General features: G+C 35.1%; 1 protein-coding gene across 6 annotated transcripts in view; it reads left to right on the forward strand.

Moving 5' to 3' along the window:
- The window catches only part of TASP1 (taspase 1), a 249,705-nt gene that overhangs the window by 47,946 nt on the left and 187,834 nt on the right, over nucleotides 1-13,925 (forward strand). For all 6 annotated transcript variants that reach the window (XR_001821353.2, XM_017517441.2, XM_017517445.2 and 3 more), the window contains 2 exons: nucleotides 3,042-3,162; nucleotides 9,466-9,550. Coding sequence is in view for 5 of the 6 variants with exons in the window: in XM_017517441.2 (XP_017372930.1) it covers nucleotides 3,042-3,162; nucleotides 9,466-9,550 (206 nt within the window). In the remaining variant the exon portion in view is untranslated. The remainder of the gene's footprint in view (nucleotides 1-3,041; nucleotides 3,163-9,465; nucleotides 9,551-13,925) is intronic.

The raw sequence follows: 13,925 nt of genomic DNA on the forward strand, positions 1-13,925 counted from the left end.
TTTTTTTTTTTTAAGATGGAGCCTCATTCTGTCACCCAGGCTGGAGTGCAGTGGCTTGATAACAGCTCACTGCAACCTCTGCTTCCTGGGTTCAAGTGATTCTCCTGCCTCAGCCTCCTGGGTAGTTGGAATTACAGGCACGTGCCACCATGCTTGGCTAATTTTTATATTTTTAGTAGAGATAGGGTTTCACCAAGTTGGCCAGGCTGGTCTCGAACCCCTGACCTCGTGATCTGTCTGCCTCACCCTCCCAAAGTGCTGGGATTACAGGCATGAGCCACTGTACCTGGCCAAAAATTTTTATAGGATTTTTTTCTTTCCTCCATTTGCTAGCATTTTCATATACCTACTTGAACATATAGAGTATGTTTATATGATATAGTTTAATGTTGTTAGCTAACATTAAAATTGTTGGCTAATTTGGTCATTGGTGTCATTTCCGCATTTGTTATTATTTGAGATTTCTTCTGGTTGTGGGCCATATTGTTCTGCTTACTTGCATGTCAGTACATCCTTGGCAACATATGTTATTATCTGTGTAATTATTGCCATCCTTGTGGGTTTGAAGTAGTATTTTGTTGTGGGTTTTGATTTGCCTTTTCCTGATGACAAAAGATATTGAAGCTTTTTTGTTTTTTTTTGAGACAGAGTCTCACTCTGTCATCCAGGCTGGAGTGCAGTGGCTCACGATCTTGACTCGCTACAACCTCCGCCTCCTGGGTTCAAGCATTTCTCGTGTCACCATGCCTGGCTAATTTTTATAGTTTTAGTAGAGATAGGGTCTCACCATGTTGGTCAGGCTGGTTTTGAACTCCTGGCCTCAAGTCATCCACCCACCTCAGCCTCCCCAAGTCCTGGGATTACAGGCGTGAGCCACCATGCCTGGACACATTTTTCTATTTTTAAAATTGATTTTTATTTATTTAGTTTTTAGAGATAGGGTTTCACTTTTTTGCCCAGGCTGAATGCAGTGGCGTGAACATCTTTTCATGCACTTGCTGTTGATTTATAGATCTTATTTGGAGAAATGTTAGTTCACATTCTTTTCCCATTTTTAAATTGTGTTGTCTTTTTATTTTAGAGTTGTAGAATTTTTTTCAATATATATTCTGGATATAAGCCCCTTATTAGATATATGACTTGTGATTTTTTTCTTCCATTTTGGTTTTTTTTTTTCCTACTTTATCGTGTTCTTTGAAATTAAAGTTTTAAATTTTTATGAAGTCCTGTTTACCTAGTTTTTTCTTTGGTTTGTGTTTTTCATGTCAAATACAAAACTATTTTGTTATCCAAGATTATGACCATTTGTCTTCATGCTTCCTTTGAAGAGTTATGTAGTTTTAGCTCTTACATATAGGCCTTTGATCCACTTTGAGTTTTTATATATAGTGTGAGATAGGGGTCCAACTTCATTTTCTTACATATGGATATCTAATTGTTTCAGTGCCATTTATTGAAAAGATTATACCTTCTTTATTGAATTTTATGGCAACCTTGTTGAATTGATTATAAGGGTGTATTTCTGGATTCTCAATTATATCAATTTATATATCTATCCTTAGCTATGTATCTGTATTACACTGTCTTGATTACTTTAGTTGTATAGTAAGTTATAAAACCTAGAATTAAGAGTCCTTTATTTCTGTTCTTTTCAAGATCGTTTGGTTATTATGGGTCTCTTGCATTTCCATATGAATTTTAAGATCAGCCTGTCAATTTCTGTCAAAAATGTAGCTAGGATTTGATAAGGGATCACTTTGAATTACATCAGTTTGGGGAGTATTGCCATTGTAACAACATTAAGCCTTCTGGTCCATGTACTTAGAATGTTTTTCCATTTATTTAGGTATTGAATTAAACTTTCTTTTTCAATGTATTTTATAGTTTTTAGTATACAAGTCTTATACGTCTTTTTAAAAATGTATTTCTATTGTTTTTGATATTATTGTAAATGAGATTTTCTTGATTTCATTTTCAGATTGTTTATTGCTAATATATAAAATTCCAATTGATTTTTGCATATTGATCTCATATCCTGCAATCTTCCTGAACATTAATTCTAATAGTTTTTTTAGTGGAGTCTTTAGGATTTTCTATATATAGGATCATGTTATCTTGAAACAGAGACAATTTTACTTCTTCCTTTCCAATCTAGATGCTCTTTCTTTCTTCTTTTTCTCTGATTATCAGGTTAGATTGTACAGTATATTGGTGAATAGGTACTGAGAGTGGATATCCTTGTCTTGTTCCTGACCTTAGGGGAAGGCATCCAGTCTTTCACTGTTAATTATAATGTTAACTGCGGACTTTTTTTTTTTTTTTTTTTTGGCGTGGTTCTGGTGTACTAGAGCCTTGATATCCCAGGCTTATGTGATCCTCCATCCTCAGCCTCCTGAGCAGCTGGGACCACAGATGAGTACTACCACGCCTGGCTAATTTTTAATTTTTTTGATACAGATGGTGTCTTACTGTGTTGCCCAGGCTGGTCTTGAACAGCTAGGTTGAGGTGATCTTCCCACCTTGGCCTCCCAAAGTGTTTGATTACAGGTGTGAGCTACTGTGCCTGGCCTGGCCGTTTCATTAATCCCCTTTATCAAGTTAAAGAAGTTTCCTTATCTGTTTCTGTTTTTCTTGTGAAAGGATGTTGCATTTTGTCAAATACCTTTTTTCTGTGTTTTTTGATATGATCATGTTTTCCCCTGTGTTTTATTAATACAGAGTATTACACTGATTTTCAGATATTAAACCAATCTTGTTTTCCTCTTGCTTGTGATATTCAGCCTCTGTTATATTTTGCTGGATTTGGTTTGCTGGTATTTCTTTGATGACTTTTTTTTTTTTTAAATCAGTATTTACAAAGCATATTGATCTGACTTTCCTGCTGATATCTTTGTCATGTTTGACATCAGAGTAGTATTGACATCATACGATGAGTTGGGAAGTATTCTCTTACCTTCTAGTTTTTAGAAAATTTCATGAAGGATTGGCATTAATGCTTTTTTAAGACTAATGATATTTTAATTTTTGTTTTTGTCTTTTAGGATTCTCCTTTTACAAATGCAGGAATGGGATCTAATCTAAATCTGTTAGGTGAAATTGAGTGTGATGCCAGCATAATGGATGGAAAATCCTTAAATTTTGGAGCAGTTGGAGCACTGAGTGGTATGTGGGCATTATGACCTACTATCCTTGGAAAACTATGCACGTGACCATTTCATGCCTTCTAAAGATGATTACAGTCTTTTTCACCATTCCTACTTGGAATAGTGTTTAGAACAAATTTTCTTTTTTTTTTTTTTTTTAAGATGGGGTTTCACCATGATGGCCAGGCTGGCCTTGAACTCCCGATCTCAGGTGATCCACCCACCTCAGCCTCCCAAAGTGCTAAGATTACAGGCGTGAGCCACCGCGTCCGGCTCACAAATGTTCTTTTTTTAAAATTGAATTTAAGATATAAAATCTTAATTATAAGTAGTTTTTGACTAGAATTTGATCATTATCCTCTATTCCTTTGAGAGATTAGAAACATTTAAGACCTGATTTAGAATATTAACTTTAAAATTTGAAATACACATTATATTTTTTGTTGTAAAATATTTAAAGTAATATAAATACAATTTACCTTTGATCCTCCAAATCTTTTCTTTCTCATTTCCTTTCCCCCTTGGGTTTAACCAGTAAAAATACAGTGCTTTTATCTATATTTTTATGTAGAACCACAGTTTTATCTTGTGCTTGTATTTGTTTTCTTAAAAAATAAATGTGTTAATTATAAACTTTTTAGATTTAAATATAATGTTTTGGAGATTTTTTCCACATCAGTACATAAAATATATGTCTCATGTTTTAGAAATCATTTCTTTTCAAGCAAAATATACATGAAATGTATTTTATGTGTATAGCTTCATGAATTTTTAGATGTTTACAGCCACATAAGTTACTACCTAGATCAAGACATTAAACATTTCCATGTCAAAATGTAGAACATTTTCATAATCCTGGAAGGGCACTTCTCCTTGGTCCATACTTCTTGTGCTTTCTTCCCCCATGCTAACTTTGGGTACCACAGATTAATCTGCCTGTTCCTAAAATTTACATGTATGGAATGAGACACTTCTGTGTCTGTTTTCTTTTGGTTAATGTTGTGCCTGTGAGATGGATCCATGTTTTGTATTGGTAGATTTTTACTTTTTACCACTTAATAGTATTTCATTGAGTGAATATACTGTAACTTATGTATTTACTCTTCTTTTAATGGACATATGAAGTTTCTAGTTTTTTACTTTTATGAGTAAAGCTTCAGTGAATATTATTTTACATGTCTTTTTTTTTTTTTGAGATGGAGTCTCACTCTTATCACCCAAGCTGGAGTGCTGTGGTACGATCTGTGCTCACTGCAACCTCTGTCTCCTGGGTTCAAGTGATTCTCCTGCCTCAGCCTCCCAGGTAGCTGGGATTATAGGCACCCACCACAATGCCCAGCTAATTTTTGTAGTTTTAGTAGAGACAGGGTTTCACCATGTTGGCCAGGCTGGTCCTGAACTCCTGACCTCGAGTGATCTGCCAGCCTTGGCCTCCCAAAGTGCTGGGATTACAGGTGTGAGCCACCGTGCCTGGTCACATATGTACTTCTTTAGGTACATATGCATATATGTTTTGTTTAAATAGATACTGCTGGTTTTCAAACATAATTGTTGCAATTTAGACTCCCACTAGCAGTATAGGAACATTTCAGTTACACTGTATCTTTGCCAATTTTTGGTATTATTATTACTTTTAAAATTCAGCCATTTTGATATATGTGTAGTGGTATTGTTTCAATTTGAGGTTTCCTGGTGACTTATAAGAACCTTTTCATATGCTTATTGACCATTTAGGTATCCTTGTTGAGAAGTGCCTGTTGGCATCTTTTGCAGATTTTTATTTGATTATATAATTCATTGATTTGTTGGAGTATTTATGTATTTTACATACAAATATATAAATAGCTTTGTAAGATATATGTATTATGGATACCTTCTCCCAGTCTATGGCTTGCCTTTGCAGTCTCTTAATGCTGTCTTTTGATGAATAGAAGTTTTTTATTTTAATGAAGTTTAAGTTAGCAACCTTTTCTTTTGTGATTAACTCTTCATATTTTAAGAAGTTTTTGTTTGCTCAAAGTTATGAAGATAGTCTTCATTCTTTTTTTTCAGTAATTTTATTGTTTTTATCCTTCACATTTAGCTTTCTTATCAAGATCAGATTAATTTTTGAATATATAACATAGGAGTCAACATTTATTTATTCATTTTCTAATATGGATATTTAAATGGTCTATTGGCCTCTATTGAAAGGAAGTCTTTTCCTCACAGAATTGTGTTGGGAAATGAGGTGACTGTATGTGTGATAGTTTGTTTCTGTACCATGTTATGGCTGCTTTCATAAAATGAGTTTGGAATTTTTTTCCCATTCTTTGAAAAGGTTTGTATGTAATTGGAATAATTTCTTTTTTAATTGTTTGAAGGAATTCATAAATTATTTCAAATTAATGGGGTTTTCTTTGTGGGAAGTTTTAAAAAGTAGGATTCAATGTTTTTAAATTTATATGATTATATTTTCTTTTTCATGTGTGTTTTTCTGGGAATTAGTCTATTTCATATGAGTTGTCAAGTTTATTTGCCTAAAAACATTTTAGTTAGCTTTCTTTATTGATTTTTAGTTTAATTCCACTATGGCCAGAGAATGTGTGGTACCAATCCCTTGAAGCTTTTAGAGACTTGCTGTATGGCCCAGCTTATAGTCTGTTTTGGTAAATTTGCATGTAAACTTCAAAGGAATACATACTCAAGAGTATGTATTCTGGAGTTGTTGGGTGCAGTGCTCTGTATGTGTCACTTAGGTCAATTTGGTTATTTATTTGTTTTGATCTTTTATATCCTTTCTCTTATTTATTTATTTATTTTAAAGATGGGGTTTCACCATGTTGGTCAGGCTGGTCTTGAACTCCCGACCTCAGGTGATCTGCCCGCCTTGGCCTCCAAAGTGCTTGGATTACAAGCGTGAGCCACCACGCCCGGCCTTATATCCTTTCCCTTTTTTGTGATAGTTAAGAAAGCATGGTCCACTTAGTTTTAATTTTAACTTTTATTATGAAATTTTATTGGTATTTAATACAATTTTGTGCGTTTGAAGGCCATTAACATTTCTTCGTGTACTACCTGTTCATACCTCTTGTGTTTTAACTTGTCTTTTAACTCTGTTTATAATATCCTTAATCATGTTGAAATTAAACATGTTTATTTGTTAAACTTACTGCTTTCTCTTTTGTTTATAATATCTAACTCTGTTTATAATATCCTTAATCATATTGGAATTAAACATTTCTATTTGTTAAACTTACTACTTTCTCTTTTGTGGCTATTGTATTTTGTATTTCTTAAAGGCCCTCATAATTTATAAGCATAATTTAACTGTATTTTCTTCTAACACATGTATAGTTTATTTTTCATTTACCTCAATGCATTGTTTGCTTTTTCTGAAATGACTGAAAATTTTTCCTACATAGTTAATTGAATAACAATAACTACAGTTTATTGAATGACTGTAACACCCTAGGCATTGTTCTACAGTGGTTTACGTATTTTATTTTATTTATTTATGAGATGGAGTCTCACTTTGTCAGCCCCAGCCGGAGTGTAGTGGTGCTATCTTGGCTCACTGCAACCTCCGCCTCCTGGGTTCAAGTGATTCTCTTGCCTCAGTCTCCTGAGTAACTGGAGTTACAGGTGTGCACCACCACACCTGGCTAATTTTTGTATTTTTAGTAGAGATGGGGTTTCATCATGTCAGCCAAGCTGGTCTTGAACTCCTGACCTCAGATGATCTGCCTACCTCAGCCTCCCAGAAGTGCTGGGATTACAGGCATGAGGCACCGTGCCTGGCCCAGCGTTTTACATATTTAAATCATTTAGTTCTCATGATACCCTTATGAGGCCTATGCTTTACAGATGAGGAAACTGAGACACAAGAGAGATTTAGTAGTTTGTCCAAGGACATTGTATTCGTCTGGGTAAAACTGGAAGACAGAAACCATACCGTAGTTTAAATATAAATTTAATATAAAGAGTTATTAAGCAGTGATAGGAGAGTAACTCTATAAACATCAAACAGAACTATAAACATGGGAATACAAATCAAAAATGTATTCTAGAGCAGAGGGAGAATACTCAGAGATGAACACATTTGGAAGTAGGTTCATACCTCATTGAAGAAGGTATGGCTATCATCCACTGTATGGCAGAGAAGTTGCCGGCTTACCCAGGCCAGAGCTGGTCTACAGTCATTGTGTGAGCAGGGTCAATCCTGTGAGGCAAAGGGAAGATCAGGCTGGGAAGTGGGCACACAGAGGTCAAGATGCTGTGGGAATTAAACCTCCCTTGGGCAGGATAAAGATTGGGCTTTGGCTGGCTTCACAGGCACCCCATGGAACACTTGTTATGTGTGCCTGTGGGGCTGAGGAGTGGGTGTGGGGATCAATGACCTGGATGGAGTATGATCTTATTCTTTTTGGAGCTCTCAGCTATGCTGCTATGGCACAAATCAGGAGCTGGAGAAAACGCGGTGTTCAAATGCTGGAGAAAGCTGCTCCCTGTGGGTGGGCACTTAGCACAGGAGAATACCACATGGGCCAAAAGTGAAGCCTGGTGAGCAAGATACCCTTTCCTCCTACAGTGTTTCTTCAGTGTCCTATACTGACAAAGTTTACCCATTGCGCTAGCTGGCAAATGAAACATACTTAGAGGGCCCATATCCATTTTCACACATCAGGCAACAAAGGGTGAATTTGTAGCTGAGAAGCAATAAATTGATTAACTGAACAGTTACAAAGTAGTCTGACTCTTAGGCTTTTACCTATGTTCTTTCTCCCTCTTATATGTAATTTATCCTTTTCCTACTGATTTGAAATACTAGTCATATTATATATTAAATACCTAAATTCACAAGTGTCTGTTTCTGAACTTTAGTTTTATTCTATTCCACTGATATATTTGTTTATTTTGTACTGAACCACTGTTTTTTAATTATAATAGCTTCAAATAAAAAATGATATCTTGCAGGGTAAATATACCTCTTCATTTTTCTTTTTCAAAGTTTTCTTGATTTAAGAGTCAGCTTCTTATGCATCATGGAAATCCTTTTGAAAGTTTTGATGGAGAATTTATAAAGATTTGGATTTATAAGTTAACTTGGAAAAGATTAATGTCTTTACGATATTGAATCATCACATCCAGAAATATATTAAGAACTAGCAAAGATACCTGATTTAGGCTTTTCTTTTTTTGTTTTCTATTTCATACTTTTTTGTGGAAGATTTGATATTGAGCTAAATTTCTGCAGTTGATTTTGCTTGGAGTCATCTGGAAGCCTTAATTTAAATTTTTGTAGTCTCTTTATATCCCACTGATTATTTGTTTGTATTCATAATGTCCTGAAAGATAGGCATAGATTAGTGATGAAAGGTGTGGTCTCTGATACTAGCTGCTTCTGTGTTAAAACTCAGTGCTGTGATCTTGGACAGGCAACTTAACCCTCTGTATAAATGTTTTCTTATTAATCCGCTAGGATTAATAAGTGCGGTTATATGACAGAATTGAAGGATCAGCTGATTCATCCAATACATTTTAGAATTTGGCACTGGGCCTAGAGCATGTTAGGAAGTAGTTACTTTCATTGCCTTCTACCATCATCGTTATTGTCATCATCACTGCTATTGTCTTTGTCATTGTCATCCTGACAGTGTTTATCACACTCATACTGTCCTGTCATTTTCCTGGATGAGGACTGTTGCCTCACTTGTACATGATGGTTAGCCTCCTGGAACAATCTGAACCACATTGTAGGTTACAGTCTTTTACACACTTGGTCTCTTTTCCCCCCCTTACCCAATTTGAAGGACATTTCCCCTGTTCTGTCTCTCTCGCAGGTGACATTTAAAATTTTTGGCTTATTTTTTCCTGTTAATTTTTCTCTCCAAGGTCAGTTTAAAGCTGTTTATAATCATGTTTATCCTTTAAAGGGAATTTACGGTTTTGTAGCCACTAAATGCTTGGAGCATATATATAGTTTTGATAGTAGGAGAATACCACATTTTCAGTTCATTTTAAAAACTATTCTGAAATCTATTAAAAAGGAACCTAATTTAAATATGTAGTATTTCAATTCAGCCTTTGCTTCTTTAGCACATGACAAAACATTAGAATATGTATTTCATATCTGTTCTTTTCTTCTTCTACTGGGTATTCCATACATTTTTTGATTTAACTCTTATTGCTCATGATTATTAAGGGTTTTCATTAGTATTACTTGATATATCAAAAAAGAATTTCCAAAATATATTTGAGTTGTTTTACTGAAACAACTGCAAAACTGAGTGGGAAACTGGAAGACATTTCTGACATCTTTTTTGCCAATTTTTTTTTATAGGAATCAAGAACCCAGTCTCAGTTGCGAACAGACTGTTATGTGAAGGGCAGAAGGGCAAGCTCTCAGCTGGCAGAATTCCTCCCTGGTAACCACTTTGTTCTTCCTGACTTTTCCTGTCTTTAGTGCATTTTTATCCACAGAAGGCTGATGCTGTTGGTTACAAACCAGGTAGCATGCCTTTGAGAAGAAGACAAACTTTGTTCTGTGATCTTGGAACATTTTGTACAACTGATAAAGTCCTGGATGGAATAGAATATTATGGATTAAAGCAGAAAGGGGATCAGTGCTCAACTGGGCTCATTTTATTATGAAACTTAAAAAAAACTTGCACATTATAGTTGGAGCCTGAAATAATTTTTAATTTTGAGAAGTTTTTAGAATGAAAGTACATGGAATATAGTAAATAGCCCTTATGAACCTGCTATCCAGCTCCAGTAATTTCCAGTGTTTTGTTCTTCATCTGTCTCACGTATCTCAGTTTTTTTCCTATAGGGTTTTTTGGTTTTGTTTATTTTTATTTTATTTTATTTTATTTTATTTTATTTTATTTTATTTGAGACAGAGTCTCACTCTGTCACCCAGGCTGGAGTGCAGTGGCACGGTCATGGCTCACTGCAGCCTTGACCTCTTGAGCTCAAGAGATCCTCTTGCCTCAGCCTCCTGAGTAGCTCGGACTACATGCATTTGCTGCCTTTCCTAGATATTATTTTTATTGTTTGTAGATGTGGCGTCTTGCTGTGTTGCCCAGGCTGGTCTCAAACTTCTGGACTCAAGCAACCCTCCTGTCTTGGCCTCCCGGAGAGCTGGGATTATAGGCACGAGCCAATGTACCTGGCCCCTATAGCATTTTTAAGCAAATCCCTGACATTGTAGTTTACCCTTAAATAGTCTTCTAAGTAATTCTGTGTTTGCAAAGCATAGCCGCTGTAGTGGTAGCATGCCTAACAATATTCAAACTTATGCTTTAATACCATGTCATACTTAGTCTGTGCTCAGCATGCCTGGTTGTGGAGGTTACATTAATGTTCTTTGTTCAACAAAGTTGTGGTACCTATAGGTATTACAGGTAGTGCTGTAGGAATTACTTTGATTCTACTGTGTTTTGAAGTCACAGAAAATAAATTAATATAGTTTAAAAAAATCTTAAATCCTTTACCCAGATAGATTTAAGATTTTAATCATATATGTCCCAGTTTAATTATTGCACTAGAGAGTCAATTACAAAAACATTCTCAAATATTAATTTTTAATATTATATGTTTTTGATAAAGCAATGGTAAGGGAAGCAAATCTGATTTCTTGAGATCATTTCTAATATGTGTTGGATTGATTTCAGTAAGTTTCCTGATAACTCTGAAAATGAGAAAAATGATTAAAATAATCTTACATGTGCTTCTCTCATGATTTATATTAAACCCGTCCTATTTTTTTTGACTTATATGAAAGTACCAGCCCAAAATTTGCTAAGTGTTTGTTCAGTAGGTACACACAGAGTCCTTCTATCCATACCTTTTTAAGGGAGTATTAAGTGCAAAGAGATTGGCTCTGGATTTATATTCTCTGTAATGTATATTTAAACATGACTGTGTTCTTTCACCCAATATTTCCTTTTGTGTGTAGAACCTAATTAACATGAACTAAACAATTTAGAAGACATGTACCCAGTAGGGAGGAAAAGATGTAGTTGTTTGGTTGGCAAGAAAAATAGCGTAAACAGTGTAAAAAGTATTTTGAAGTTCACCTACAAATCTATCATAATCCCATTGCCCCCACTCCTCATGGCATTTACCAAGCAGATTCTCACATTTGTATGGAGGAACAAGTGTTCAAAAATAGTCAAGACAGTTGTAAACAGCTTAAAGAGTTGGATGTACTTAATGGATAGCATACTTTTATATAATACTGTAGTAATTGAAACAGGTTGATAATAGGTATAGATAAAAAGATGAATAAGAACTCCAAGTCTAGAAGCCCTCAGTGCATGAGGGAATTTGGTCTATGATAACATTATCATCTCAAATCATTATGGGGAAAAAGAATGGTATATTAAATAAATTGTGTTGGGACAATTGACTACCTACTCCAAGAACTTAAATTCCGATGTCACATCACTAAGAAAAAGCCCAAACCCAAAAGTAAAAAAGTGTAGTATAAAAATACTAGGAAAAAATATGGAAGAGTATTCTTATGACTATGAGGCAGCAAAAAATGTATTAAGATAAAAAATAAGGCTAAGTATTGAAACATATGACAAGTAAAGATATATACCTGTGATACAACTGAAGATACTATGATCAGAATTAAAAGACAGTATGTCCTTTGGAACTGAGAAAAATTATTTGCAGGATATGTAGCAAACAAAAAATTATCCAAAGTGTTTATGAACTATAAAATATCAATAAGAAAAAGACAACCCAAATTTTAAAAATTAGTAAAGGATATAAATAGGCAATTCATGGGAAAAAAATTAATGGGATATAAATACATGAAAAGGTACCCAATAATATTAATCAAGGAATTATTAGTAAAAAAAAAAAAGGACAATATTTTTATCTTTTTAAAGTAGCAAAATTAACAAAGACCAGCAATATGCAGTTTTCAGGGCATGGAAAACAGGTTCTTCTGCTGTTGATGGGAACATAAAAAACCAGTTGAGAGACATTTTGATGTTATTTATTAAATACAAATTGAAAATGGACATTGTATGCTCCAGCATTTCTATCCTGAGACAAAATGTCTTCACAAGAAGGCTTGTACAGCACAAGAAGGCTATAGCATTGTTGCTTGTAGAGTATAAACATGTAAGCTACCTAAATATCCATCAGTGGGTAAATAAACCGTTTTCTAGTTATATTATTGGATATCCTGTGGCATTAGAAAAAAGGAGAGAAACATTTGTGTATGGCACCATGACTTACTGTTAGAATTAATTTACTTGAGCTGCCTTAACAAAATACCTTAGATTTAGTGGCTTAAACAGTAGAATTGTATTTCTCACAGTCCTGGAAGTTAATAAGTCCCAGATCTAGGTTTCAGCCTGTTTGGTTTCTGGTGAGGGTTCCTTTTCTAGCTTGCCTTCTCATTGTGCTCTTATACTAGAAATGGGGTGTAGGAAGGGGATATTGAGAGAGAAACATTTCCTTCTTATAAAGACACTAATAACATCAAGAGGACCTTACGCTCATGACTTTATCCAACTGTGATTATCTCCCAAAGGGCCATCTCCAAATATATCACATTGAGGGCTAGGGCTTCAACAAATGAATTTTTGGGTGGGCATGATTCAGTCCACAGAAATAGATCTCTACATTGTAGAGTAAATAAATCAGGTTGCTGATGATATGTTCATTTTGACTTCTGTTTTCTTAAAAGAATTACAAAACAGTATGATGCACACTTGTTCTCTGCCACCTAGGATAGGAAATAAAATACCACCAAAAGATTTGGAGCTGCCCAGACTAAACTCTGCCAATTTACATTTCTACCTATAATGTCTTATGATCGTTTAACCAAACACTTACTGGGAGTAATATATTTTAAAAATCTTTAAAAAGTAAAAAGGGAAGAGATTTAACATGTATTCCTTGTTCCTTCCACTGTCCTACATGCTCACCCTGACCCCCATCTTTGTCCTACACCTGGGTAACAATAATCCTGATTTTAAGCTTTTCTCATTGCCATATAGTCTTTCATATTGTTACAGCATATACAATACTCTGATTTTCTGTGGCTACATAAATATGTGCATAGATGTACAAAAAAGACTTGTAACGTAGATTTACTACAGCCACTGTGATTACTGCATGGGAAGAGGGAAGAGGGACTAAGATGAGGCAATTGTCAAAGGGGACCTATGCAGTATTTTAATATTTTACAAGGAGAAAACGTGGGAAAAAGTGATGGCTACCTCTTTATTAAAATAATATTGTATAGTAATGCTACACCTGTCTGGAACTAGCTGGGGTACATGTGCAGAGTGTGCAGGTTTGTTACCTAGGTATACATGTGCCATGGTGGTTTGCTGCATCCATCACCCCATCATCTACATTAGATTTTCTCCTAATGTTATCCTTTCCCTATCCCTCCATCCCCTGCTATCCCTCCCCTAGTCCCCTTTTTCCCAACAGGCCCTGGTGTGTGCTGTTCCCCTCCCTGTGTCCATGTGTTCTCATTGTTAAACACCCACTTATGAGTGAGAACATGCGGTGTTTGGTTTTCTGTTCTTGTGTCAGTTTGCTGAGAATGATGGTTTTCAGCTTTATCCATGTCCCTGCAAAGGACGTGACCTCATCCTTTTTTATGGCTGCATAGTATTCCATGGTGTATATGTGCCACATTTTCTTTATCCAGTCTATCAGTGATGGGTATTTGGGTTGGTTCCAAGTCTTTGCTATTGTGAACAGTGCCGCAATAAACATATGTGTGCATGTGTGTTTATAATAGAAAGATTTATAATCCTT

The sequence above is a fragment of the Cebus imitator genome, unplaced genomic scaffold (genome assembly GCF_001604975.1).
Source record: "Cebus imitator isolate Cc_AM_T3 unplaced genomic scaffold, Cebus_imitator-1.0 Scaffold632, whole genome shotgun sequence".
In the NCBI taxonomy this organism is placed as follows: domain Eukaryota; kingdom Metazoa; phylum Chordata; class Mammalia; order Primates; family Cebidae; genus Cebus; species Cebus imitator.